At 42.8% G+C, this 24,777-nt stretch overlaps 1 protein-coding gene across 1 annotated transcript in view; it reads right to left on the bottom strand.

The window, feature by feature from the left end:
• Nucleotides 1-303: 303 nt before the first annotated feature.
• The window catches only part of LOC140491292 (protein CASP-like), a 618,172-nt gene continuing 593,698 nt past the window's right edge, over nucleotides 304-24,777 (bottom strand). Inside the window, exons 18-23 of the mRNA XM_072589278.1 lie at nucleotides 20,284-20,400; nucleotides 11,547-11,630; nucleotides 9,825-9,881; nucleotides 9,660-9,740; nucleotides 5,624-5,688; nucleotides 304-1,494 (exon numbers count right to left, since the gene is read on the bottom strand). Of these exons, the coding sequence (XP_072445379.1) occupies nucleotides 1,434-1,494; nucleotides 5,624-5,688; nucleotides 9,660-9,740; nucleotides 9,825-9,881; nucleotides 11,547-11,630; nucleotides 20,284-20,400 (465 nt within the window). The 3' untranslated portion in view covers nucleotides 304-1,433. The remainder of the gene's footprint in view (nucleotides 1,495-5,623; nucleotides 5,689-9,659; nucleotides 9,741-9,824; nucleotides 9,882-11,546; nucleotides 11,631-20,283; nucleotides 20,401-24,777) is intronic.

Here is a 24,777-nt window from a genome sequence, read left to right as displayed (position 1 = left end):
GACTAGATTAGGTTAGGATATCTAGTTGGCAGGGACGAGTTGTGCCGAAGGGTCTGTTTCCATGCTGTATTTGGCTCTATTTGGATTACATACCACATTGTCCATGGGGACTCCTTGTCTAAAATCAGAGGGGTTGTGGGGTGATGAAATGACAGCATGGTTAACAGCATTTCAGACTTTTCCATCAGTGTTATGTTCAAATTATTTTCAACGTCCCATTTGTTTTTGTAGCTTTAAAAAGGTTAATTCAGAAATCATTGCGAAGCCACGTTGTGACAACAGTTGAAAATGAACAAGGCAATATTGAACTACAGATGTCAAATGATTTATTCAAGGCTGGAAGTGTTCACTTTGTTACCCAGAACAGCATTAGGTAGCAGTAAGCAAGCACACGTACTTGGATTTTGAGAGTGGTTAGTGATGGAGTTGCACATTTATAACATAATAGCTCACAATATACCCACACTGCTTCTTCACTGGAACAGAACTTGTAACAGAAACGCACAATCTGCTGACTGCATACTCCCAGCAAATTGTAGGCTGACACTTTTTACTAGAATTTTGCTGACCAGTTTTTCCATTCATTTGACCCTTAGCAGCCTGTGGCAGAGAACAATCACACTTCCTTCAGATCTATCAGTACGCTTGCACAGATATCTTTATTTAACACTAAAGATGATACTTGTGACTATTGAGTTAATATGAATGATGTGATGTAAAAGCTGGAAATGAGAAGGCTGCAGTGTCAGATTTGTTGACATGAAAACACAGAGCTTTCACTAAGCTGAAGTAGCTCCCCCACTGCCCTTAAATGAACCATCAAGTAATTCACCTCTAGTAGGGTTATTACACACACAACCTTTCAGTTACACCAAAATTGTTATTAATTAAATCAACGTTATTCAAAATCATTTTTAATATAATTGCTGCAATCTTGAAGTTAGGGAAGTTATAGTCTATTTCAATAATAGACTAAAGGCATTTAGAATTTTGAAGAGGCAGGTTTGCAAGTGCAAGATCTGCTTCTACAGAATCACTGTAGAAAGCGAGCAGAGAAGCTCAGTACTTCCCTTTGTCTTGATAATTCATGCACTCTCATGTGTACAATACACTCAGCAATACAGTCTTAGCATATGATCAACTGATACAGGGCTATTTGCAATGAAACAACTATGAAGCAAAGCAAAAAGATTGCAAATCAAATCATGTTTAGTCGATGAGCTGTTTTTTACTGCTCGTGGAGGAAAGTAAAAACCAAATTTCTTGTGTAAAGATGCATCAAAGGAATGCAGCCCCAAACTCTCCTGGCTTGCTGAAATAAAATACTGAACTACACTGGTGTGGTAAGGCATCTAAGCAAGACTTTATCCAAGGACAGAACTGCTAGAGTCCAGTCATTCAGCACTACCCTCAGGTCACCCAGAACTTCTGCTTCACTGCCACATATCCCTTGCATCAGCGTTCTCATGGAACTTGTGCAGATGGTCAGAATACCTACAGAAAGGAAAAGGACAAATCACTGGCACTGAGAATATTCACAACACCACACAGAATGTTCAGCATTGACTGAAGCTGCAAAGGGCAAATATGTAGCAACTTATTAACATCACTTTTAGATACTGACCAACGATGAATACATCAACATTTGTATAAAATATAAATAAATACGTAAAAATGTAAATGTACATTGATCATGTCAATAATAATATGCAAACCCACTAATATATTTGGGTGAGAATAGCCAATGTTGTTAACAGTGCCCAGAAGAAACAACTGAATCTTTCTCTCTCGCTCTCTCTCTCTCTCACACACACACTCAAAATAAATCCCACTGTTGAACTGTATGAGAAGGAAGACTTCCATTTTCACAGCATCTTTCAAAACCCCTCAGGATATCTCAATATGCTTTGCAACCAATTAAATACATTAAGAGGTCACTATCTCGATGTTAGGTAATATGGTTGGTGATTTGTGCACAACAAGCTCCAACAAACAGCACTGATATCATGCTCAGATAGTCTATCTTCTAAGTGGTGCTGACTGAAGGAGGCCACCTGGCATCTTTAATGAAAAAGTGCAGATTCCTCAACGTTGCCACCCAAGTGGATAGGGTTATTAAGCAGGCGTATGGTGCGTCGACTTTCATAAGCAGGGGGATTGAGTTTAATAGCCGCAAGGTTATCCTGCAGCTCTACAAAGCCCTGGTTAGACCACACTTGGAATACTGTGTTCTGGTTGCCTCATTATAGGAAGGATGTGGAAGCCTTATAGAGGGTGCAGAGGATATTTACCAGGATGCTGCCTGGACTGGAGGGGCTTGTCTTATGAAGAAAGGGTGAGTGAGCTAGGGCTTTTCTCATTGGAGTGAAGAAGGATGAGGGGGGGACTTGATAGAGGTGTACAAGACGATGAGTGGTATAGATAGAATGAATAGCCAGAGACATTTTCCCAGGGGGAAGATGGCTATCACGAGGGGGCATAAGTTTAAAGTGACTGGAGGAAGGTTTAGGGGAGATGTCAGAGGTAGGTTCTTTAGAGAGAGTGTGGTGGCTGCATGGAATGAACTGCCAGCAGTGGTAGTCAAGTCAGATACACTACGGACATTTAAACAACTCTTGGATAGGCACATGGATGACAGTACAATGAAGGGTTAGTTTGATCTGAGAATAAAAGGTCAGCTCAACATTGAGGGCTGAAGGGCCTATACCCTTCTGTACTGTTCTGTTTTCAGATGGGAATAACAGTGAGGCTTAAGAAAGGCAGGAACCAGTGCTCTGCAGGAGGAGGTTCTTGAGTGATGTGAAGCAATGGAGAGGACCAGATCCTCAGGCTGCACAGGGATGAAGGGTCAGCCAGAAAAGACCAAGATTCATCCTGTTTGACTTCTACCATTCTCATAACATGGAAATGGAATTGTTGAGAATTAGCAATCAATTTCTACCAATTAGTTTGCAACAGTGAGAAGGAAAACTCCAGCATTGGTCAGTTTGGGAAGGTGGATGTCTGGGATTTGCAATGCTTTTGTCAGTGTCTCCTAAATTTAATTCATTGCATGATCTGCCCTCTATGTGCATGCTGCAATGGGTGCTGTATTTGAGGGAATTTGAGTCAAAAAGTGTGGTGTGGAAAAAGAACAACAGGTCAAGCATCATCCAAGGTGCAGGAGAGTCAATGTCAGACATAAGCCCTTCATTAGGAATGTTTGGCTCAGAACATCAGGCTTTAGCTCCCCAAATTGGATGGGTTACCTCATGCTGCAGATGGAGAAGGAAAGAAGTGACTGGATGTCATTGGGGAAAGGGACATTTATTGTGTTTGAACTCGAGCAAAGTGAGAAACTACTGAAATGTAGATAAAACAACCTTCATGTGGAATTGGTAATCTTATGAATGATAGGAGAGGTCCCTTACTTGTTGTCATTATAGATGTTCTTTAAGGATCAGGCAGCACATAAATTCAGCTATTATAAAGACTGGACTATTTCAGAGACATTTATGATGATTGAATTTATTGGGAAGAGGTCAAAATCAGAGATAAAGATTTTAAAAGATCAGACATTAATTTAGAAGCAAAATACACATGAACAAAATGCTTCAATATAGTCAATAATCACAGGAGGCTTCATCGGCAAGGAAAGGATCATACACGTATGTAACTTCAATAGTCATGACGCACAGACTGACACAAATTATACTATCAGAGCAATACTAGTACTGAATATTGATCTGAAAAGGTATTTTCAGATTGATATCAAAGTAATTCAATGAAACCAGACTCCAAAGCAATTGGACTGTAATTGCCCTCAGCTTACGAGTCAGAAGAGGGAATGCACATGATAAATGGAGCACAGGAAAAGATCCAGGAGTTATAGAGATTGCATGACAGAAAGCTGAGACACTGCTCAGATTATTTTCTGGAAGGGCTGCACGCAGTTGTAGTCACCTAATTAAATCAAAAATCAAACTCAGGATGTGGATGTCAATGGCCAGTTCTTGTCCATATCAAGGTGTACCTGAGAAGCTAGTGGTGAATATGCCTTTGAATCCCTGGGTGGTGTAGTGAAGGTCACATAATGTTACCAGGTGAGGTTTCTTGGATTTCGATCCAGGATTGTGGGTCTACTTCATAGGATCATACAGTACAGAACATGCTCTTTGGCCAACAAGTCTGTATTTAGCCTTCAGGGTGAGCAGAAAAGGTTTCATTCAAAATAGCTGGCAATTGCACCACGGGGTTTTGATTTGGAGGCGCTGGTGTTGGACTGGGGTGTACAAAATTAGAATTCACATAACACCAGGTTATAGTCCAACAGGTTTATTTGGAAGTACAAGCTTTTGGAGCACTGTCCTTCATCATATTAATCGGAAATTATCTTTTCAGATCAATATTCAGTACAAGTATTGCTCTGATAGTATCATTTGTGTCAGTCTGTGCGTCATGACTATTGAAGTTACATACGTGTATGATCCTTTCCTTGCTGATGAAGCTCCTATGATTATTGATTATATTGAAACATTTTATTCATGTGTATTTTGCTTCTAAATTAATCTTTGACCTTTTAGTTACACAAAATCCCGTCAACTCAGCACTGTCCTCTCGAACTGTCCTACCTGCCGATCTTCCTTCCCACCTACCCGCACCACTCTCCCCTCCGACTACCACTATCACCTCCCTCCTGCATTAATCAACTGCCTTCCCATCTACCACCTCCCTCGCCCTACCCTTCCACTTATCTCTCAGTCACGTTCCCCCCACCCACATTCCTGATGAAGGGCTTATGCCTGAGATGTCAATTCTCCTGCTCCTCGAATGCTACCTGTCCTCCTGTGCTTTTCCAGCACCATTTATCGACTCTGATCTCCAGCAGCTGCAGACCTCACTTTCTGCTCCTTTCAAATAAACCTGTTGGACTATAACCTGGTGTGATGTGATTTTTAACCACGAGGTTAGGTTGAGGAAGTTGGGGCTCTTTCTACAAATTTTGAGGTTTCCAACTGACATTCTGAAGATAACCCGGGAAAATTATTTCCTAAATGCATACCTTTAAATCCTGAATAATTACTGAGCATCAGCAGTAAGTGAGGGAGTTGGAAGGTAATTTTCCCCAAAGGACAAGAGAATTGAGGAATTATTAAAACAGGCAAGTGGAGACTAAAACTGAGGTGAAAGGAAATTCAGGTATATTTCAATAGAGACTGGGGTTTGGGGGATATGGAGAGAAGGCAGGGAAGTCATGTTGATCTATGGAAAAAAGGCTGCTGTTCTGAGCTCAGTAATATTTCCTGTTCTTTAAATTTCTTAGGTTCTTTCAGTAGATTTTAGAGTGACCTAGTTGGTTCTTTTTTGTTATTTCTTTCAACTGCTGTCTCTTAAAACAACTTATCCTTGAAATAAAAACTGCTGTTTATTGAAAGTATTCCCATATTTTCATGATACCATTCTGCAGAAACAACCTGCAGAGGAAATTCAAGTAAAAAAAAACATTTAGGAAGAGTTTGAAGCTGAACTGAAATACCCAACGGTGAAGAATGGAGAAATAAAGTGAAATAAGCTCACTAATGAAGGTTCTGGGTGTAACACTGATATGAATAAAGCAGACATTCCAAAGTGTTAGAATACTTACTTCTTTGCACAATAGGCAACACAATCTCTGCCCACACTTTCACTCCAAGCCACCTTATACAGCACCTGGAAAATACAGATAATAGGTAAAGCATGACCTTTAACGCACATACAAACAATCGGCAAATTCCAAGGTGAGATACTAAATTTGCTGACTTTAATTAGATTCTGAAATATGTTTAATCAGCACAATCTGTATCGAGAGGATCCATACTGTGGAGCTGTAGCATATGACGGATACAAGAGAGATATCTGAACAAATCACTAACACACAGGCAGTGAGAGCTGGTTTGGAACAAGAACATTAATCATAACTGGCCACTGGGATTTTGCGTGTTAAATGTTAGACGGCAGCTTGGGGGAGTTTGCTTCACCTTTAGCAACCTTTCTGTACCATGGGTCTATGACATCAGGATATTGATCGTGCAGGATTTTATTGTTTGCGCATGGGAGATGGGACATTGCTGGCTAGGCCAACACTTATTGCTCATCATGAATTGCTGCTTGAAATAAGTGCCTCGATTGGTGCATTTCAGAGGGCAACTAGAGTCAACTACACTGGCAGTGTGTCACATGGCAGTCAGATAGGGACACTGGCAGTGTGTCACATAGCAGTCAGATAGGGACACTGGCAGTGTGTCACATAGCAGTCAGATAGGGACACTGGCAGTGTGTCACATAGCAGTCAGATAGGGACACTGGTAGTGTGTCACACAGCAGTCAGATAGGGACACAGGCAGTGTGTCACACAGCAGTCAGATAGGGACACAGGCAGTGTGTCCCATAGCAGTCAGATAGGGACACAGGCAGTGTGTCCCATAGCAGTCAGATAGGGACACGGGCAGTGTGTCCCACAGCAGCCAGTCAGAGACACTGGCAGTGTGTCCCATAGCAGTCAGTCAGAGACACTGGCAGTGTGTCCCATAGCAGTCAGATAGGGACACTGGCAGTGTGTCCCATAGCAGTCAGATAGGGACACTGGCAGTGTGTCACACAGCAGTCAGATAGGGACACTGGCAGTGTGTCCAATAGCAGTCAGATAGGGACACCGGCAGTGTGTCACACAGCAGTCAGATAGGGACTGCTATCTGACTGCTGTGTGACACACTGCCAGTGTCCCTATCTGACTGCTGTGTGACACACTGCCAGTGTCCCTATCTGACTGCTATGGGACACACTGCCAGTGTCTCTGACTGACTGCTATGGGACACACTGCCAGTGTCCCTATCTGACTGCTGTGTGACGCACTGCCAGTGTCCCTATCTGACTGCTATGGGACACACTGCCAGTGTCCCTATCTGACTGCTATGGGACACACTGCCAGTGTCCCTATCTGACTGCTATGTGACACACTGCCAGTGTCTCTGACTGGCTGCTGTGTGACACACTGCCAGTGTGTCACACAGCAGTCAGATAGGGACACTGGCAGTGTGTCCCATAGCAGTCAGTCAGAGACACTGGCAGTGTGTCCCATAGCAGTCAGTCAGAGACACTGGCAGTGTGTCCCATAGCAGTCAGATAGGGACACTGGCAGTGTGTCCCATAGCAGTCAGTCAGAGACACTGGCAGTGTGTCACACAGCAGTCAGATAGGGACACTGGCAGTGTGTCCCATAGCAGTCAGTCAGAGACACTGGCAGTGTGTCCCATAGCAGTCAGATAGGGACACTGGCAGTGTGTCCCATAGCAGTCAGATAGGGACACTGGCAGTGTGTCCCATAGCAGTCAGATAGGGACACTGGCAGTGTGTCCCATAGCAGTCAGATAGGGACACTGGCAGTGTGTCCCATAGCAGTCAGATAGGGACACTGGCAGTGTGTCCCATAGCAGTCAGTCAGAGACACTGGCAGTGTGTCCCATAGCAGCCAGTCAGAGACACTGGCAGTGTGTCCCACAGCAGTCAGATAGGGACACTGGCAGTGTGTCACACAGCAGTCAGATAGGGACACTGGCAGTGTGTCACATAGCAGTCAGAGAGGGACACTGGCAGTGTGTCCCATAGCAGTCAGATAGGGACACTGGCAGTGAGTCACACAGCAGTCAGATGGGGACACTGGCAGTGTGTCCCATAGCAGTCAGATAGGGACAGTGGCAGAGTGTCCCATAGCAGTCAGTCAGAGACACTGGCAGTGTGTCCCATAGCAGTCAGATAGGGACACTGGCAGTGTGTCCCATAGCAGTCAGATAGGGACACTGGCAGTGTGTCCCGTAGCAGTCAGTCAGAGACACTGGCAGTGTGTCACACAGCAGTCAGATAGGGACAGTGGCAGTGTGTCACACAGCAGTCAGATAGGGACACTGGCAGTGTGTCCCATAGCAGTCCGATAGGGACACTGGCAGTGTGTCTTACAGCAGTCAGATAGGGACACTGGCAGTGTGTCACACGGCAGTCAGATAGGGACACTGTCAGTGTGTCACCAAGCAGTCAGATAGGGACACTGGCAGTGTGTCACACAGCAGTCAGATAGGGACACTGGCAGTGTGTCACACAGCAGTCAGATAGGGACACTGGCAGTGTGTCACATAGCAGTCAGATAGGGACACTGGCAGTGTGTCCCATAGCAGTCAGATAGGGACACTGGCAGTGTGTCACACAGCAGTCAGATAGGGACACTGGCAGTGTGTCACATAGCAGTCAGATTGGGACACTGGCAGTGTGTCCCATAGCAGTCAGCCAGGAACACTGGCAGTGTGTCACACGGCAGTCAGATAGGGACACTGGCAGTGTGTCCCATAGCAGTCAGATAGGGACACTGGCAGTGTGTCACACAGCAGTCAGATAGGGACACTGGCAGTGTGTCACATGGCAGTCAGATAGGGACACAGGCAATGTGTCCCACAGCAGTCAGATAGGGACACTGGCAGTGTGTCCCATAGCAGTCAGATAGGGACACTGGCAGTGTGTCCCATAGCAGTCAGCCAGGGACACTGGCAGTGTGTCACACAGCAGTCAGATAGGGACACTGGCAGTGTGTCCCATAGCAGTCAGCCAGGGACACTGGCAGTGTGTCACACAGCAGTGAGATAGGGACACTGGCAGTGTGCCCCATAGCAGTGAGATAGGGACACTGGCAGTGTGTCCCATAGCAGTCAGATAGGGACACTGGCAGTGTGTCCCACAGCAGTCAGATAGGGACACTGGCAGTGTGTCCCATCGCAGTCAGATAGGGACACTGGCAGTGTGTCACACAGCAGTCAGATAGGGACACTGGCAGTGTGTCACATAGCAGTCAGATAGGGACACTGGCAGTGTGTCACACAGCAGTCAGATAGGGATGCTGGCAGTGTGTCCCATCGCAGTCAGATAGGGACACTGGCAGTGAGTCCCATAGCAGTCAGATAGGGACACTGGCAGTGTGTCCCATAGCAGTCAGATAGGGACACTGGCAGTGTGTCACACGGCAGTCAGATAGGGACACTGGCAGTGTGTCCCATAGCAGTCAGATAGGGACACTGGCAGTGTGTCCCATAGCAGTCAGATAGGGGCACTGGTAGTGTGTCACACGGCAGTATGGATTGAGAAACTGTTAGAGTAAATGATGTGGTCATTAACTAGATACACTGATTTAACAGATCTGTGGAGTGTGCAAATCTTGAATACAAAAGGAACAAACACACACAATAGTCAGGATACCTGCTCTCAACTATGAACTTAGTGGGACTGAGTTAATACACTATGTCATCAATGAAAGCTTGGAAGTTTAAATAAAGTCATTACCCTATAAATTACTATTGAATAGGCCGGTGCACAAGAGCAGCAGCTGAATCTGGAATTACTATGGAGGTACGAGACTACAAATGATTGTAGTTTTATTGCCCCACTCTGTATTCAATTGCAGTTAACTTAGCACCACAATATTCTGTTTTACAGCAGCTTGAAACAGTGTGTTATGTTCTGTCACTCTGGTTTCTAATGAGTTCTGCTCTGTCATACCAGCAGCAACTATGCTCTAACTCTCTGCCCTATTGCATTGGTACATCTGATTGATTGTAGCACCAGTACAGACACCAGCACTGAAGCTTAATAAAACCACTTACAAGAAAGACCAGGCAGTGCAGCAGCACTGTGTAGAAAAAAGCAATAGTGCGAGCCAACTTGTTAGAAAGGATGACACGGCCCTGAAATTAAAAGAAAAGGCTTTATAGAGCTTTCAAAATAAAGAGTTCCAATCATTTTAACAGCTGAAAGTGAACTGCACTCACCATACTCAGAGTAGCTTTATCCCAGGGGCTGAGACTCAGATATCGGCGCTGACGCTCCTAGATACAGTACCAGAAAAGCGTATAAGAGACCAGACAGTCACCAAACACTTCTATCTTTTATTAAGGAGTCATTTTCGGTTGGGATTGAACCATTAAAAATCAAGTGACATATTTCTAATGCACACTTTTTAGGTAATTTGTAAAGGGAGGTAATATGAACTTTGAAGATTTACACACACTTTTCTTGAAACATGACCAGGGTCATTTCACAGCAATGAATTTTGAGCACCTGCAATATCGTTTGAGAAAAAAATACTTCAACAGTATCCAACTCGCTCAGGGTTACAACAGATGTAGCTAGCACCAGCTTCAATCCAATTCAGTTTCATTACCTGCTCCACTATGAACAGGCATCCTTTTATAAAACACTGACTTGGCCTCAGGCATTGTGACATCTTTAGGAGTATAAGACAGGGTGAAGAGGAGACTTACTGATCTGTACCTGGGATGAGGGATTTCAGTTGTGGGGTGAACTTGGAGAAGCTAGTGTTAAGGGGAGATTTGATACATGTACAAAATCGTGAATGGTTTTATTGGAAAAATAATGAGGAATTGCTTCCATTGACAGCAGAGAATACAGATTTGAAGGCACTGACAAAACAAATTGGGTTTGTTTTCCCAATTTTTAAAAATACGCTCACTGGATGTGGGCATCACTGGTGGTTCTCCCATGTATCTGCTGCCCTTGTCCTTCTAGATGGAAGTAGTTGTGGGTTTGGAAGGTGCTGTCTAAGGAACCTTAGCAAAATTCTAGATGCATCTTGGAAATGGCACACACTACTGCTACTGTGTGTCAGTGGTAAAGGGAGTGAATGTTTGTGGATTGGGTCTTAATCAACAGGCTGCTTTGTCCTGCATGATATCAAGCTTCTTGAGTACTATTGGAGCTGCATTTATATTGACAAGTGGGGAGTTTGCCAACATATCCTGATTTGTGCTTTGTAAATGATGGACAAGCTTTGGGAAGTCAGAGTTGAGTCGCTGTCTCCACAATTCCTAGCCTCTGACCTGTGGCTTGTAACCACTGCATTTACAGAGGAACCCTGATTATCCAAATTATGGATTATCCAGCAAGATCACAAGGTCCCAATGCTTGGCTAAACTATGTTATCCAGCATTCGATTAACCGAACAAAATATTCCCCACCAACATTCTTTGGATAATCAAGGTTCCTCTGGATATGGCAAGTCCAGTTAGTTTCTAGTCAAATATAATGTTCAGGATATTGACAGTGAGGGGTTTCACTGATGGTGAATTAGGTCTGGAGGAACTATCCTGAACTACCTCACCCAAGAGGAACCCTTTAGCAGGCTAAAATCAATTACGTTTGGGCCCTCTGTGGTTTGTTCTAGGTGATGCTGGCAAACACATGACAGAAGCACAGATAAACATTTCAATGACACCCTTGCTGCTTGGAATTAAGGTTTAACACTCCTCCCAACACCCTAGAATTAAAATACTGGCAAAAGCGAGGGGTTAAAATTGGTCCTTCATGAAATAGGACAAGCAGATTGTAAACCATGGGTTGACTGTAGAATCATGTTTAGTTTTCACAAGAATCAGTTACTTTCCATTATAACTGTAGAAAGTAATGGAACTGACAATTAGGCTCCTGCATTTCCCACGGTAAAGCAAAGTGGCTTCCTTGTTGGAAAGACCCACCTTTCTGCTGAAAGAGGCAAAGGGATCCAGACGCTCTTCATACTGAGAGGAGTAACGCAGCTCAGTGTCATCACTGCTTGCTCCCTGCAAAATCAATAACATCAGGAAATAGGGCATCTGTTAATCTGCATTCCTCCAGCTACATTATCAATAATCCACAGCGGCTAAGTAGCTTGCTCATTGTACGGTATTTCATCGGTTGTTAGGCATTTCTGATGGGCTGAGACTGTGAAATGAGCTATATAAATGTTGACTCTTTCTTACACCTATCAATCATCTACCCAATACAACAAACAAAGATGGATGAATTACCTGTCTTAATATTTTAGAAATTGGTTCAATTTTGCTTCTCTTGCATTGCCATATTCTTCCCTGCAACTCCCCATACCACCTTAAGGCTATAAATTGTCACCTTTCCCAGGGTGCATGGCACCAATCCATCCAATCACATACCAACAGCTGTATTATTATTTATTGATCAATAATATACAATCTTTAATATTGAACCATGTAGCTACATAGAACTGCTTTCTCTATCACCTTTGCTTATATGGAGGAAGCAACCATAAAGATAGCACCTCCAGACAGAATGAGAGATTAGCATTTTGGAAAGTGGAGAATTTGGTGCAGTGAGGGAAGAGCTGCTGTTTTGGCTGTAGATGCAGTGGGCTGAGAATGGGAGACAGAGAACAGTAGTTATAGAGAAGTACAGCACAGAAAAATGCTTTTTGGCCCATTCTGCGGTCAAAGCAACTATCTAACAATTGCTTGACCTGTCTACATCCCTCCTTGATGTTACTTTTGCTGCTTGCCTTCCCACCTATTTTTGTGTCATCTGCAAATTTAGCGATAGTCTTCCATCATCCAAGGCATTTGTATGTATGGTAGATAATTGTGCCCCAGCAGTTGTGCCCCTATGGCACTGACCCATTGGTTGTAGTTTGTCATCCTGAAATTGGCACCTTTACCCCTAATGTCTTCTGTTAGTTAGCCAATCCTCTCTCCATGCTGACGTAATGCACCAGGCTCCACCCTCTCTTACCTTATTAAGTGGCTTTGGGTGCAGTACCTTGTTGAACACCTTATGAACGTTTACTGGTTCTCCTTTATCTATCCTGCCTGTTGCCTCTTCAAGGAATGCTAGCAAATTTGTCAGGCATGGTTTCTTCTTCATGAAGCCACGCTGACTCACTTGATTATATTATGTTTTTCTAAGTGCTCTGCTTTTACATTCTTTATAATAGACTCCAACACTTCGATCCCGAGAGGCAACTTGATAGAAGTATATAAAATTATGAGAGACATGGACTGAGTCCATGATTGGAAATGTCAAATACTTTCAGGCATAAAATGAGAGGGGGAAAGTTGAAAGGAAATGAGCAAAGAAAGGTTTTTACGCAGAGGGTGGTAGGTGTCTAGAACGTGTTGTCAGGGGAGGTGGTAGAAGCAGATACGACAGCACCCTTGAAGAGACATTTAGACAGACACATGAACAGGCAGGGAATAGAGGGATGTGGAGCATGGGATTAGTCTAGACTAGCATTTATATGGTGGTCTGTTTCTGTGCTGTACTGTTCTATTCTAATCAGTTTCCATCATTTGGCCATAGCCTTGTCTGATTTGGCATCACAAGTGCACATCAAAACATTTCAACGTTATGAAGGCTTCAGCCTCTACAATATTTATAGGCAGTGAATTCCAGATTCCCACCACCACCTGAGTGAAAACGTTTCTCATTTAGGCCTGCCCCTTACCTTAAATCAATGTCCCCTGATCATTGGTCATTTCATCAAGAATATGATTTGCAATATTTCTTTGGATCCCATGGGCTGTGAACAGCATTCAGCCTTTTACGCAGGATCTTCAAAAGTGCTGAAAGAGGCCATTCAACTCATTGACCCTCCGAAGAACATCCCACCCAGACCCCCTACCGTATCCCAATAATCCCACATTTCTCACAGCTAATCCATCTAGTCTGCACATCCCTGGACACTATGAAAAATTTAGCATGGCCAATGTACCTAACCTGCACATCTTTGGACTGCGGGAGAAAATCAGAGCACCCGGAGGAAACCCACACAGACATGGGGAAAATGTGCAAACTCTACACAGACCCTAGGCTGGAATGGAACTGGAGTCCCTGACACTGTGAGGCAGCAGTGCCAACCACTGAACCATCATCCAAGTAGACTACATCAAAAGCATTTCCCTCACCTACACACCTGGTTACGTATTTAAAAAATTCAATCAAGTTGATCAGACATGATCTCCCCTTAGAGGATTGGGACTTTTTTGTTTTTAGAAACCAGCTGCAGTTGACTACACAGTTATTAAAGAAGGAGAAAACTGAATATGAAAGTAAATTGACAAAAAATATAAAAACAAATGGCAATATCTTCTACAGATATACGAAAAGAAAGACTAGCTAAAGTAAGTGCAGTACCTACGAAGGGTACAACTGGGAAATTAATAACAGGGGGGCAGGGAAATGGCAGATAATTTAAACCAATATTTGCGCAGTCTTCATGGTAGAGGGCACTATAAACATCTGAAAGATAACAGGTAAACAACATATGAATGGGAGGAATGATCTTGCACATGAGGGACAAATAATTTGACAAATTTATGGGACTAAAGACAGTTAAGTCACCAAGACCCAATAGCCTACACCCAGCAGTTTTAAAGAAATGGTTGCAGAAATAGTGGAGGCATTGGTCAAAATATTCTAGAACTCACTGGATTCCTGGAGGGTTCCAGCATAATGGAAAACTGCTAATGTGACACCCCTGTTCAAGAAGGAAGGGGAACAAAAAGCAGGAAGCAACAGGCCAATTAGCCTGACATTGGGAAAATGTTAAGAGTCCATTATTAAGCAGAAATAGCAGGACATTCAGAAAGTTTTAATGCAAACAATCAAGAGTCAACATGAACATAGAACATAGAACAATACAGCACAGAACAGGCCCTTCGGCCCACGATGTTGTGCCGAACTTCTATCCTAGATTAAGCACCCATCCATGTACCTATCCAAATGCCGCTTAAAGGTCGCCAATGAATCTGACTCTACCACTCCCTCGGGCAGCGCATTCCATGCCCCCAACACTCTCTGGGTAAAGAACCCACCCCTGACATCTCCCCTATACCTTCCACCCTTCACCTTAAATTTATGTCCCCTTGTAACACTCTGTTGTACCCGGGGAAAAAGTTTCTGACTGTCTACTCTATCTATTCCTCTGATCATCTTATAAACCTCTATCAAGTCACCCCTCATCCTTCGCCGTTCCAACGAGAAAAGGCCGAGAACTCTCAACCTATCCTCGTACGACCTACTCTCCATTCCAGGCAACATCCTGATAAATCTTCTCTGCACCCTCTCCAAAGCTTCCACATCTTTCCTAAAGTGAGGCGACCAGAACTGCACACAGTACTCCAAATGTGGCCTAACCAAAGTCCTGTACAGCTGCAACATCACCTCACGACTCTTGAATTCAATCCCTCTGCTAATGAACGATAATACTCCATAGGCCTTCTTACAAACTCTATCCACCTGAGTGGCAACCTTCAAAGATCTATGTACATAGACCCCAAGATCCCTCTGTTCCTCCACCTGACCAAGAACCCTACCATTAACCCTGTATTCCGCATTCTTATTTGTTCTTCCAAAATGGACAACCTCACACTTGGCAGGGTTGAACTCCATCTGCCACTCCTCAGCCCAGCTCTGCATCATATCTAAGTCCCTCTGCAGCCGACAACAGCCCTCCTCACTGTCCACAACTCCACCTATCTTTGTATCATCTGCAAATTTACTGATCCACCCTTCGACTCCCTCCTCTAAGTCATTAATAAAAATTACAAACAGCAGAGGACCCAGAACTGATCCCTGCGGAACTCCACTTGTAACTGGACTCCATGCTGAATATTTACCATCTACCACCACTCTCTGACTTCGACCGGTTAGCCAGTTTTCTATCCAATTGGCCAAATTTCCCTCTATCCCATGCCTCCTGACTTTCCGCATAAGCCTACCATGGGGAACCTTATCAAATGCCTTACTAAAATCCATGTACACTACATCCACTGCTCTACCCTCATCCACATGCTTGGTCACCTCCTCGAAGAATTCAATAAGACTTGTAAGGCAAGACCTACCCTTCACAAATCCGTGCTGGCTGTCCCTAATCAAGCAGTGTCTTTCCAGATACTCGTAAATCCTATCCCTCAGTACCCTTTCCATTACTTTGCCTACCACAGAAGAAAGACTAACTGGCCTGTAATTCCCGGGGTAATCCCTATTCCCTTTTTTGAACAGGGGCACAACATTCGCTACTCTCCAGTCCCCTGGTACCACCCCAGTTGCCAGTGAAGACGAGAAGATCATTGCCAACGGTACTGCAATTTCCTCTCTTGCTTCCCACATAATCCTCGGATATATCCTGTCAGGCCCGGGGGACTTGTCTATCCTCAAGTTGTTCAAAATGTCCAACACCTCTTCCTTCCTAACAGGTATCTCTTCTAGCTTATCAGTCCGTTTCACACTCTCCTCTTCAACAATACGGTCCCTCTCGTTCGTAAATACTGAAGAGAAGTACTTGTTCAAGACCTCTCCTATCTCTTCCGACTCAATACACAGTCTCCCACCACTGTCCTTGATCGGACCTACCCTCGTTCTCGTCATTCTCAGGTTTCTCACATACGCATAGAATGCCTTGGGGTTATCCTTGATCCTATAACATGGTTTTATGAAAAGGAATTTGCTAAACTTCTTGGAGGATATAACAGGTAGAGTTGATGAAAGGTAATTGGCAGAATCAGTGTATTTGGATTTCCAGAAGGCTTTCAACAAGTTATTGCTCAAGACAGAAGACTGGGGTAATAGCATGAATCCAGGACTGGCTAACACACTTAAGACATTGAGTTGGGATTAATGCTTGTTCAGTTTGGAAAGATCTAACTAGTGGAGTGTCACAGGGTTAAGTCCTTACTTTTCTTTTTACTATTTTATCAATGACTTAGAGGAGGGGCATCATGTTCTATATTGAAATTTGCTGAATATATAAAAACTGGTGGGAGAGCATGTGAGAGGAAGAAAGAAGGATTCTGCAAGTAGATCAGTGAGTAAGGATACATTTAGCAGGTGGAGTTTATTGTAGGAAAGTGAAAGCATTTCGGTAGGAAGAATTAAAGAGCAGACTATTATTTAAATGGAAGGAGACTTCAAAGAATGCAGCACATAGGGATCTATGTGAAACACAAACTATTTTTATGTTCGTGCAGCAAATAACTAAGTGGGCAAATGAAGTTTTGCCCTTCATTGCTAGGGTTTAGAGTTTTAAAAAAAGGGAGGTCTTGTTACAACTGCGCAGGGTGAGGCTGCTCCTGGTCTCCTATGTACAATTTTGGTTGCCGTATTTAAGAGATGATATACTAGCATTGAAGGCAGTTCAAAAGAGATTAACAAAACTGATTCCCTGGGATGAAGGGCTTGACTTTTCAAGAATGGCTAAACAGGATAGGCCTTTATCCATTTGAATTTAGAAGAATGAGAGCTGACCTTATTGAAATATACATGATACAAGGATATTGAAATGTTGTTTCTATTTGTGGGGGAATCTGAAACTAGGGTAAATAGTTACAGAGTAAGGTTGTACTCATTTAAACTGAGATGTGAAGGATTCTTTTCTCCCAGAGTGTAGTGAGTGCCTGGAATTCTCTACCCCAGAGAGTAGTGGAGACTAGATTACAAAGTATTCAAAGAGGATGAAGATAGATTTCTGAAATATTAGGGAGTTGAAATCTATGAGGAGCTGGCATGAAAGAGAAGTTGAGGCCTGGGAAAGATCAGCTGCAATATTACAGAATGGTAAGGCAGACTTGAAGGGTTGAACAGCCTATTCCTGCTCCAATTTTTTTTGCTCTTCTGTTTACCAAGTCAACAGATTAAAGCCATCTCGGGTGATTGAAGGGTAAGCAACAGTGAGTTGAGAACTAAAGTTTGCTAAATATGGTGAAGATAACAGCAAATTTATCTCAGGATAAAAAGGACCGGAAGGCGTTTAAGAAATGATTGTGATAGCTTTGCTAATGACTAAAGTGATAAGGCAAAGCAGCTATTTAAGTGTGGATAGAAGTTGATATGGAGGACAGTTCTCATTGGGTAGCAAACTGATAGGTGACTATATCCATGGGCACAGTTGAGGGAGATGATATGGATGGTGACATGAGGACAGCCAAAGAAATAAGAAGAATGTGACAAGCAGAATTCAAATGAAGGTTTAAATCATCCTTAGGGCTTATGCCCGAAATGTCGACTCTCCTGCTCCTTGGATGCTGCCTGACCTGCTGCGCTTTTCCAGCAACACATTTTTCAGCTCTGATCGCCAGCATCTGCAGTCCTCACTTTCTTCTAATTTTTAGAAGGCAAATGGAGGAAGTGGCAATGGTAATTTAGGATATTTTGACTGAAAGACACTCAAAAGGACATATCCACTGATGGGAAAAAATGTTTGCTCGACCCATGAGTAATTCAGATAAATCATTCAAGCAAAACGAAGGAAGCCTTACTCTAACTGAAGCATGTCACATTTGAAACGTTGGGCATCAAATGTTCTGTTCATCAACATCTACATTCTGTACCTTCATACATAGATTTCTTTCCACATTCCCCAAAACAGATTAAAATAAAAGCACAAAAATGCGATACGTAAAGTACCAATAGTGTCCTCAGCCATATACACATAAGGGAGGCATGCAAAATGCTGGTGGGTATGCATGAACATGTCTGGCAGCTCAAATTTACAAAATTGATTAATCGCTTTTGCTTGTGTACTCTGTTACAATGCATCGCATAGTACAAGTTGAGTAACAGAATTTCATCTCAGGAGGCAGGTTATTTAGTAAAACAAGTTAATACTCAATTTACACCCTCTAATTCGCCTTTACCATTGAATTTAACTATCACCAAGGGAAGAACTATTTGTCATAGAAGTGAATCTCTTGTGAACTATGATTTTATTTTGCATATTTATAGAATAATCAATGATTATGGATGATAGTTCAGTTATGCTTAATACTCACAATGAGTTACAACTGAAGCTTTGTGATAAAGCTGATTAAGACTAAACTTTCAGAAATTCCATTATAAAATTACTTTGATTGAAATGCAGGTCAGTCCTTATGGAGCAGGGCCATCAAGAAGACAGTCTGAACCAAATCAAGGTGCTCCCTCAAACCTTCTAAGCGTTTGGCCAAATGCCCAACAGCACATGACTAACTGTTTAATTTTGCTTTTTTACAATCCTGTGAAGGGTCAATGCCATGAATATAATAAAACACATTGTAAATCTAAACTGCTGTTGATTACAACTCAATTCCACTAGAAGTGGTGGAAATATTGTCCATCAGTATAATTAGCTGAATTACTGGAACATTTTCCTTCTGCTTTTAAAAACAGCTTAAAAAGGACAAATGTTTATTCAAGTAAAGTTTATATTGAAGTGAACATAACTTCCTTGTCACTCATGTTCATAATAAACACTTCATCACTTAAGTCACCACTAAATCTTCTTCTAGCCCGCACTACTGCTGTGAAAATGGTCCTGGCATCTCAAATCTCTCCTCATTATTATTAAGGAAAGACAGAGAGAAACTGCAATGAGACAACAACAGAAAAATGTAAAACAGAAACCACAGTCCCATATTTAATGAATATCACACAAGACCACACGAAGATTATTAAAGGGCTTGCATAGAATGCATAATTTCTAACCAAATACCTTTCTTTGTGTCATGACTTTTGGTCATACAGTACTTCTCTGTCACTTTATTGTGGCAAATTCTTGTTACTTTGCTGTCCACTTAATTTTATTTTGTTAACTACCATAATGTTGTTTCAGGCTGTGGCTATTAGGTGACACTGCAGAACAACTTTTTCAAGAACAATTGGTTATCTCATCTCGGTCACCTGCATATAAAGACCTATACTGTATAAATCTACTTGTTTGTTTAAAATCAAACTATTTCATGTCTAATTTAAAATATGTCCATAACTCTTACTGACAGAGTATGCCATTTTTGGCAATGCCTTTAAGTTGAAATTCCACAAAACTGACTGAGATGAAATTACAGAAATATTTAGATTAAAAAAAAGAGATTTGGATTTATACAATTTGCCTCTCATGGTCTTAGGATGTTCCAACCTATTATAATTGACATCATTTCAAAAGTACTTACAAGAGAAATGTTGTAACGCAGGTAAATGAACAGAGGTACTATAGTGTCAGTACTAAACCAGAACCCCAAAAGGATGAGAGTTCAAATTAACCACAGTAAATTAGAAAATTAAATTCAATAAATCTGGTAATTAATCGGCTGGAATTAGAAAATAAACACCACTTCTTACTGCTATTTACAGAATAATGGACACAGTGCCCTGGAATTATGATAAACCCTAGAATGCCACTTACTGAAACAAGATTATTTCTAATCTCTGTAAATAAATGGTCTTGTGGGCAATAAACACCCAGTGTTGTAAAACAGACTCATAATGATCATGTGTGTAAATAAAGGGGTTGGGGCATTAAGAGTGAAAGTAAACTATGAAAAAATATTTCCTCACTTACAGTGTAAGGCCAGTACTTAATCTGGATTAGCCTTACTCTTTTTACAGGTAGTTGGTTGTTGCAATAACAGGTTAACACATTATAAGTTTCCATCATGTTTTGAAGATTACACTCACTCTGCCAGGGTAACTTTGCAGGAATTTGATTTTTTCATAGAGTTTGATATTGTCAGCACGCAGATTGTCCAATTCGTTCTGAAGTGCATGCAACGTTTGCTGCATCATACGGTTATCCTGGAACACAAAATGACAGGTTCGGTAAGGATACCACAGTAAACCAGTGCCAAATAGAGGTTTGGTAAAACCGTTTCCCAAAGTATTAAGAAGGATACATACAGCAGATTAATTATTGCCTTTGAAATCCGAATGACAAGTAAAACATTGTGGAAGCTTTAGAGAGGATGCAGAGGAGATTTACCAGGATGCTGCCTGTACTGGAGGGCATGTTTGATGAAGAAAGATTGAGAAAGCTTTTCTCATTGGAGCGAGGAAGGTGACTTGATAGAAGTGTACAAGTTGAAGACAGGCATAGATGGAGTGGATAGCCAGAGGTTTTTTTTCCACAGGGTGGAAATGGCTATCACAAGGGGCACCATTTTAAGGAGGAAGGTTTAAGGGACATGTCAGAGGTTGGTTTAGATTAGATTAGATTACTTACAGTGTGGAAACAGGCCCTTCGGTCCAACAAGTCCACACCGCCCCGCTGAAGCGCAACCCACCCATACCCCTACATCTACCCCTTACCTAACACTACGGGCAATTTAGCATGGCCAATTCACCTGACCTGCACATCTTTGGACTGTGGGAGGAAACCGGAGCACCCGGAGGTAACCCACACAGACACAGGGAGAATGTGCAAACTCCACACAGTCAGTCGCCTGAGGCGGGAATTGAACCCGGGTCTCTGGCGCTGTGAGGCAGCAGTGCTAACCACTGTGCCACCGTGCCGCCTTGGTTCTTTGCACAGAGAGTGATGGGTGTGTGGAATGCACAGCCAGGGGTGGTAATAGAGTCAAGACATTATGACGTCTAAGCGACTCTTGGATAGGCACATGGATGACAGTAAAGCAACAGGTATGTAGGTTAGAATTGAGATTGTGGTGGTGGAAAAGCACAGCAGGTCAGGCAGCATCCGTGGAGCAGGAGAATTGACATTTCGGGCAAGAGGCCTTCATCAGAAATGAGCCTTGTGAACCAAGGGGATGGAGAGATAAATGAGAGGGAGTTGGGGGCTGGGGGAGAGGCAGCTGAGAGTGCGACAGGTAAATGGAGATAGGGGTAATGGTGATAGGTCGGAGAGGAGGGTGGAGCGGATAGGTGGGAAGGAAGATGGACAGTTTGGACAGGTCATGAGGGTGGTGCTGAGTTGGAAGGTTGGAACTGGGATAAGATAGGGTAAGGGGAAAATGAGGAAACTGGTGAAATCCACATTGATGCCATGTAGTTGGAGGGTCACAAGGTAGAAGATGAGGCATTCTTCCTCCAGGCATCAGGTGGTAAAGGTGTAGTGATGGAGGAGGCCCAAGACCTGCATTTCCTTGATGGAGTGGGGAGGGGGAGTTGAAGTGTTCGGCCATGGGATAGTGGGGTTGTTTGGTGTGGGTGATTCGGCCACCACATTCCAGAAGTTCTGAGTATCTGGCAGGCTTAAAAGTAGATAGGGCCGGATGAAATGTATCTCAGTTTGAATGTGGGAAGGGAGGAACTAAAAGTGAAACTTGCAAAAAATTTTCAAATCCTCCCTGGCCACAGGAGAGGTGTCAGAGGATTAGAGGCCAGCTAATGTGGTACCTTTATTCAAGAAGGGAACAAGGGATAAATCAGGAAACTATAGGCCAGTCAGTTTAACCTTGGTGGTGGTGAAACTATTGGAAGCAATTCTGAGGAACAGAATTAAGCTGCATTTGGAGAGACAAGGATTGATTGAGAACAGTCTGCATGGCTTGTTCAGAGGTGGTCATGTCTGACCAACTTGATTGATTTTTTCCAAAGAAGTGACCAGGTGTGCAGATGAGAACAATGCTTTTGATAGGTAGTTCTTCTATAATGCGTTGGTTGCATCCTTGTGCATTCCAGTGTTATAGAAAAATCGTGCTTTAGAAACAGCGCTTAAAGTGTTGGTGATGTAATCCTGTCACAGCCAATGCACATTTTAAAGGTTTGTGCTTTACAAACAATGCCCCTAATTTGTCAATCACGATATAGTGAATTCATGATAACGAAATGTGCATTATAGGAGAATGATCTGTAACTCACTTAACCAGAATGAGGGAGTCTACCTTGTGCACCATTAGAGGGAATGCTGAAAAGATTAAAGCTAGCTGGAACAAGTCTGTGTGCCATCTAATTGATGAAGATGACTACACCTTAGATCAAATCTTTAATTTGGATGAGACAGGTTTATACTGGAAGCGATTGCCAGTAAGAATCTACATTTCTAAGAATGAAGCACATGCTCCAGCCTTTAAGGTGGCAAAGGATCGTATGACTGTGCTGCTGGGTACCAGGGAGAAATTGAGGACTGCAAATGCTGGAGATCAGAGTTGAGAGTGTGGTGCTGGAAAAACACAGCAGGTCAGGCAGCATGCCAATGCCTGGGGGGACTTCAAGCTTAAGCCTGTGATGGTGTACCACTCTGCCAATCTCTAAGCCTTGAAAGTTTACCTTAAGTCCAATCCAGACATCTATTTCTGGTCAAGCAAAAAAGATGGAACAATGAGGCAAATTTTTTTTTTGACCTTACTGTTGATGTTTGGAAGATGTTTTTAGACAATATTGCAGGCAAACAAAATTGGATTCCAAGGCTCTCCCCATCCCGGATAATGCGCCAAGCCACTCTGCCGTCATTGGTGAGCTTTCTGAAAACATCAAGTTGCTTTTTCTGCCTCCAAACCCAACCTATCTCATTCAACCCATGGAAAAGGGGGCAATATCAGCTTTTAAAACTTATTGCTTAAGATACATTTTCAAGAGGTTGATTGCAGCTACTGATGGGGATAATAAGGACAGTGTTCTTCAATTTTGGAATAGCTTTAACATCAGGAATGCCACTGACATTATTGTGGGGGCCTGGGGTGATGTCAGTAAGGACTGCCTGCATGCAATTTGGATGCAGATATTCCCAGATTATTTTTCAAGATTTTAAAGAATGCAAACCATCACAGCAACTCCCAAAAACCAAACATCATTGTGTTGCCCATGAAAAGTAGGTTGGCTTTGAAGAAGTGGAAAGTGAGGATATTGAAGACCTGCCCGAGTCCCATTGTGATGATCTCTCTACAGCTGATCTACAACAGGTTTATAAATGACCTGGATGAGGTCTTAGAAGGGTGGGTTCGTAAATTTGTGGATGACGCTCGGGTTGGTGGAGTTGTCGATAGAAGGATATAGTATAAGGTTGAGAAGTGACTTAATAGAGACATACAAGATAATCAGGGGGTTAGATAGGGTGGACAGGGAGAGCCTTTTTCCAAGTATGGGGACAGCAAACATGAGGGGACACAACTTTAAAGTGAGGGGAGATAGGTATAAGACAGATGTCAGAGGTAGTTTCTTTACTCAGAGAATAGTAAGGGTATGGAATGCTTTGCCTGAATCGGTAGTAGATTTGCCAAGTTTAAGTGCATTTAAGTCGTCATTGGACAGGCAAATAGACTTACATGGAATAGTGCAGGTGGGATGGGCTTCAGATTAATATGACAGGGTGGCGCAACATTGAGGGCCGAAGGGCCTGTACTGCACTGTAATGTTCTATGTTCTATGTAGGTTGATGCTGAAGGGGAAGTGGAAGCTGGAGATAAAAATGAAGAAGTCCAGGATGAATCACCACGAGAGCTTTCCACTTTTCTTTTGTCTTCTGTCCTCAGGAAAATTGAGAGGCAGTTGCAGGTTTTAGAGGAGAATGCTAACATTCTTGCCACTATGCCTCTCCATTGTTGTAAAAAAAATGATAATTTAGGAGTAGATTGTGAGATATGCAGGTATAAGAAAAAATTAGAAAAGCAAATGATATGTATAAGAGTAAGGCAGTCCTGCAGGAAATATACACGGCTTATACAGGAATTATACAAGAATGTTCTCATTTTACAGGGAATGCAATGAACACTGATTAGTTTAATTTTTAAGATGGAATGAATGGCGTTGCACCTCTCACATGCTCTGACGGCACCCGACATTAGTGCATGCACAGAACAGCGCACGGACTTCGGTGCTGACATTGGTGCATGAGCAGAATGAAGCGTGCAAAATGACTGCTATTGGAATCACACTATTGCAAACAGGTGCATGCATTCTCGAAAATATCGTTCCCTAATTCTTCAACAACGTTATAGCTAAGTCACACTGTCAAAACACGCTTGATATGAGAACTACTTGTATATATGCTGGAGATGTGAGGATGGGTGGGGGTAAAGGCGGATACGATAGGTGGATACAGACCCTGGATAGAAGGACAATTTGGTAAACAAGGGAACTGATAATGACAAACCAGGGAGAAAGAAGACCTCCTAATGGGTAGCATTATTGTATTGATAGTGGGGGAACTGGGTGATGGTAACGCCATTGAATGCCAAGAGCAATGGTTAGAATGTATCTTGTTGGAAGTAGTAATTG

This window comes from Chiloscyllium punctatum, chromosome 19 (genome assembly GCF_047496795.1).
Source record: "Chiloscyllium punctatum isolate Juve2018m chromosome 19, sChiPun1.3, whole genome shotgun sequence".
NCBI lineage: Eukaryota > Metazoa > Chordata > Chondrichthyes > Orectolobiformes > Hemiscylliidae > Chiloscyllium > Chiloscyllium punctatum.
This window is presented reverse-complemented; position numbering and strand designations above follow the sequence as displayed.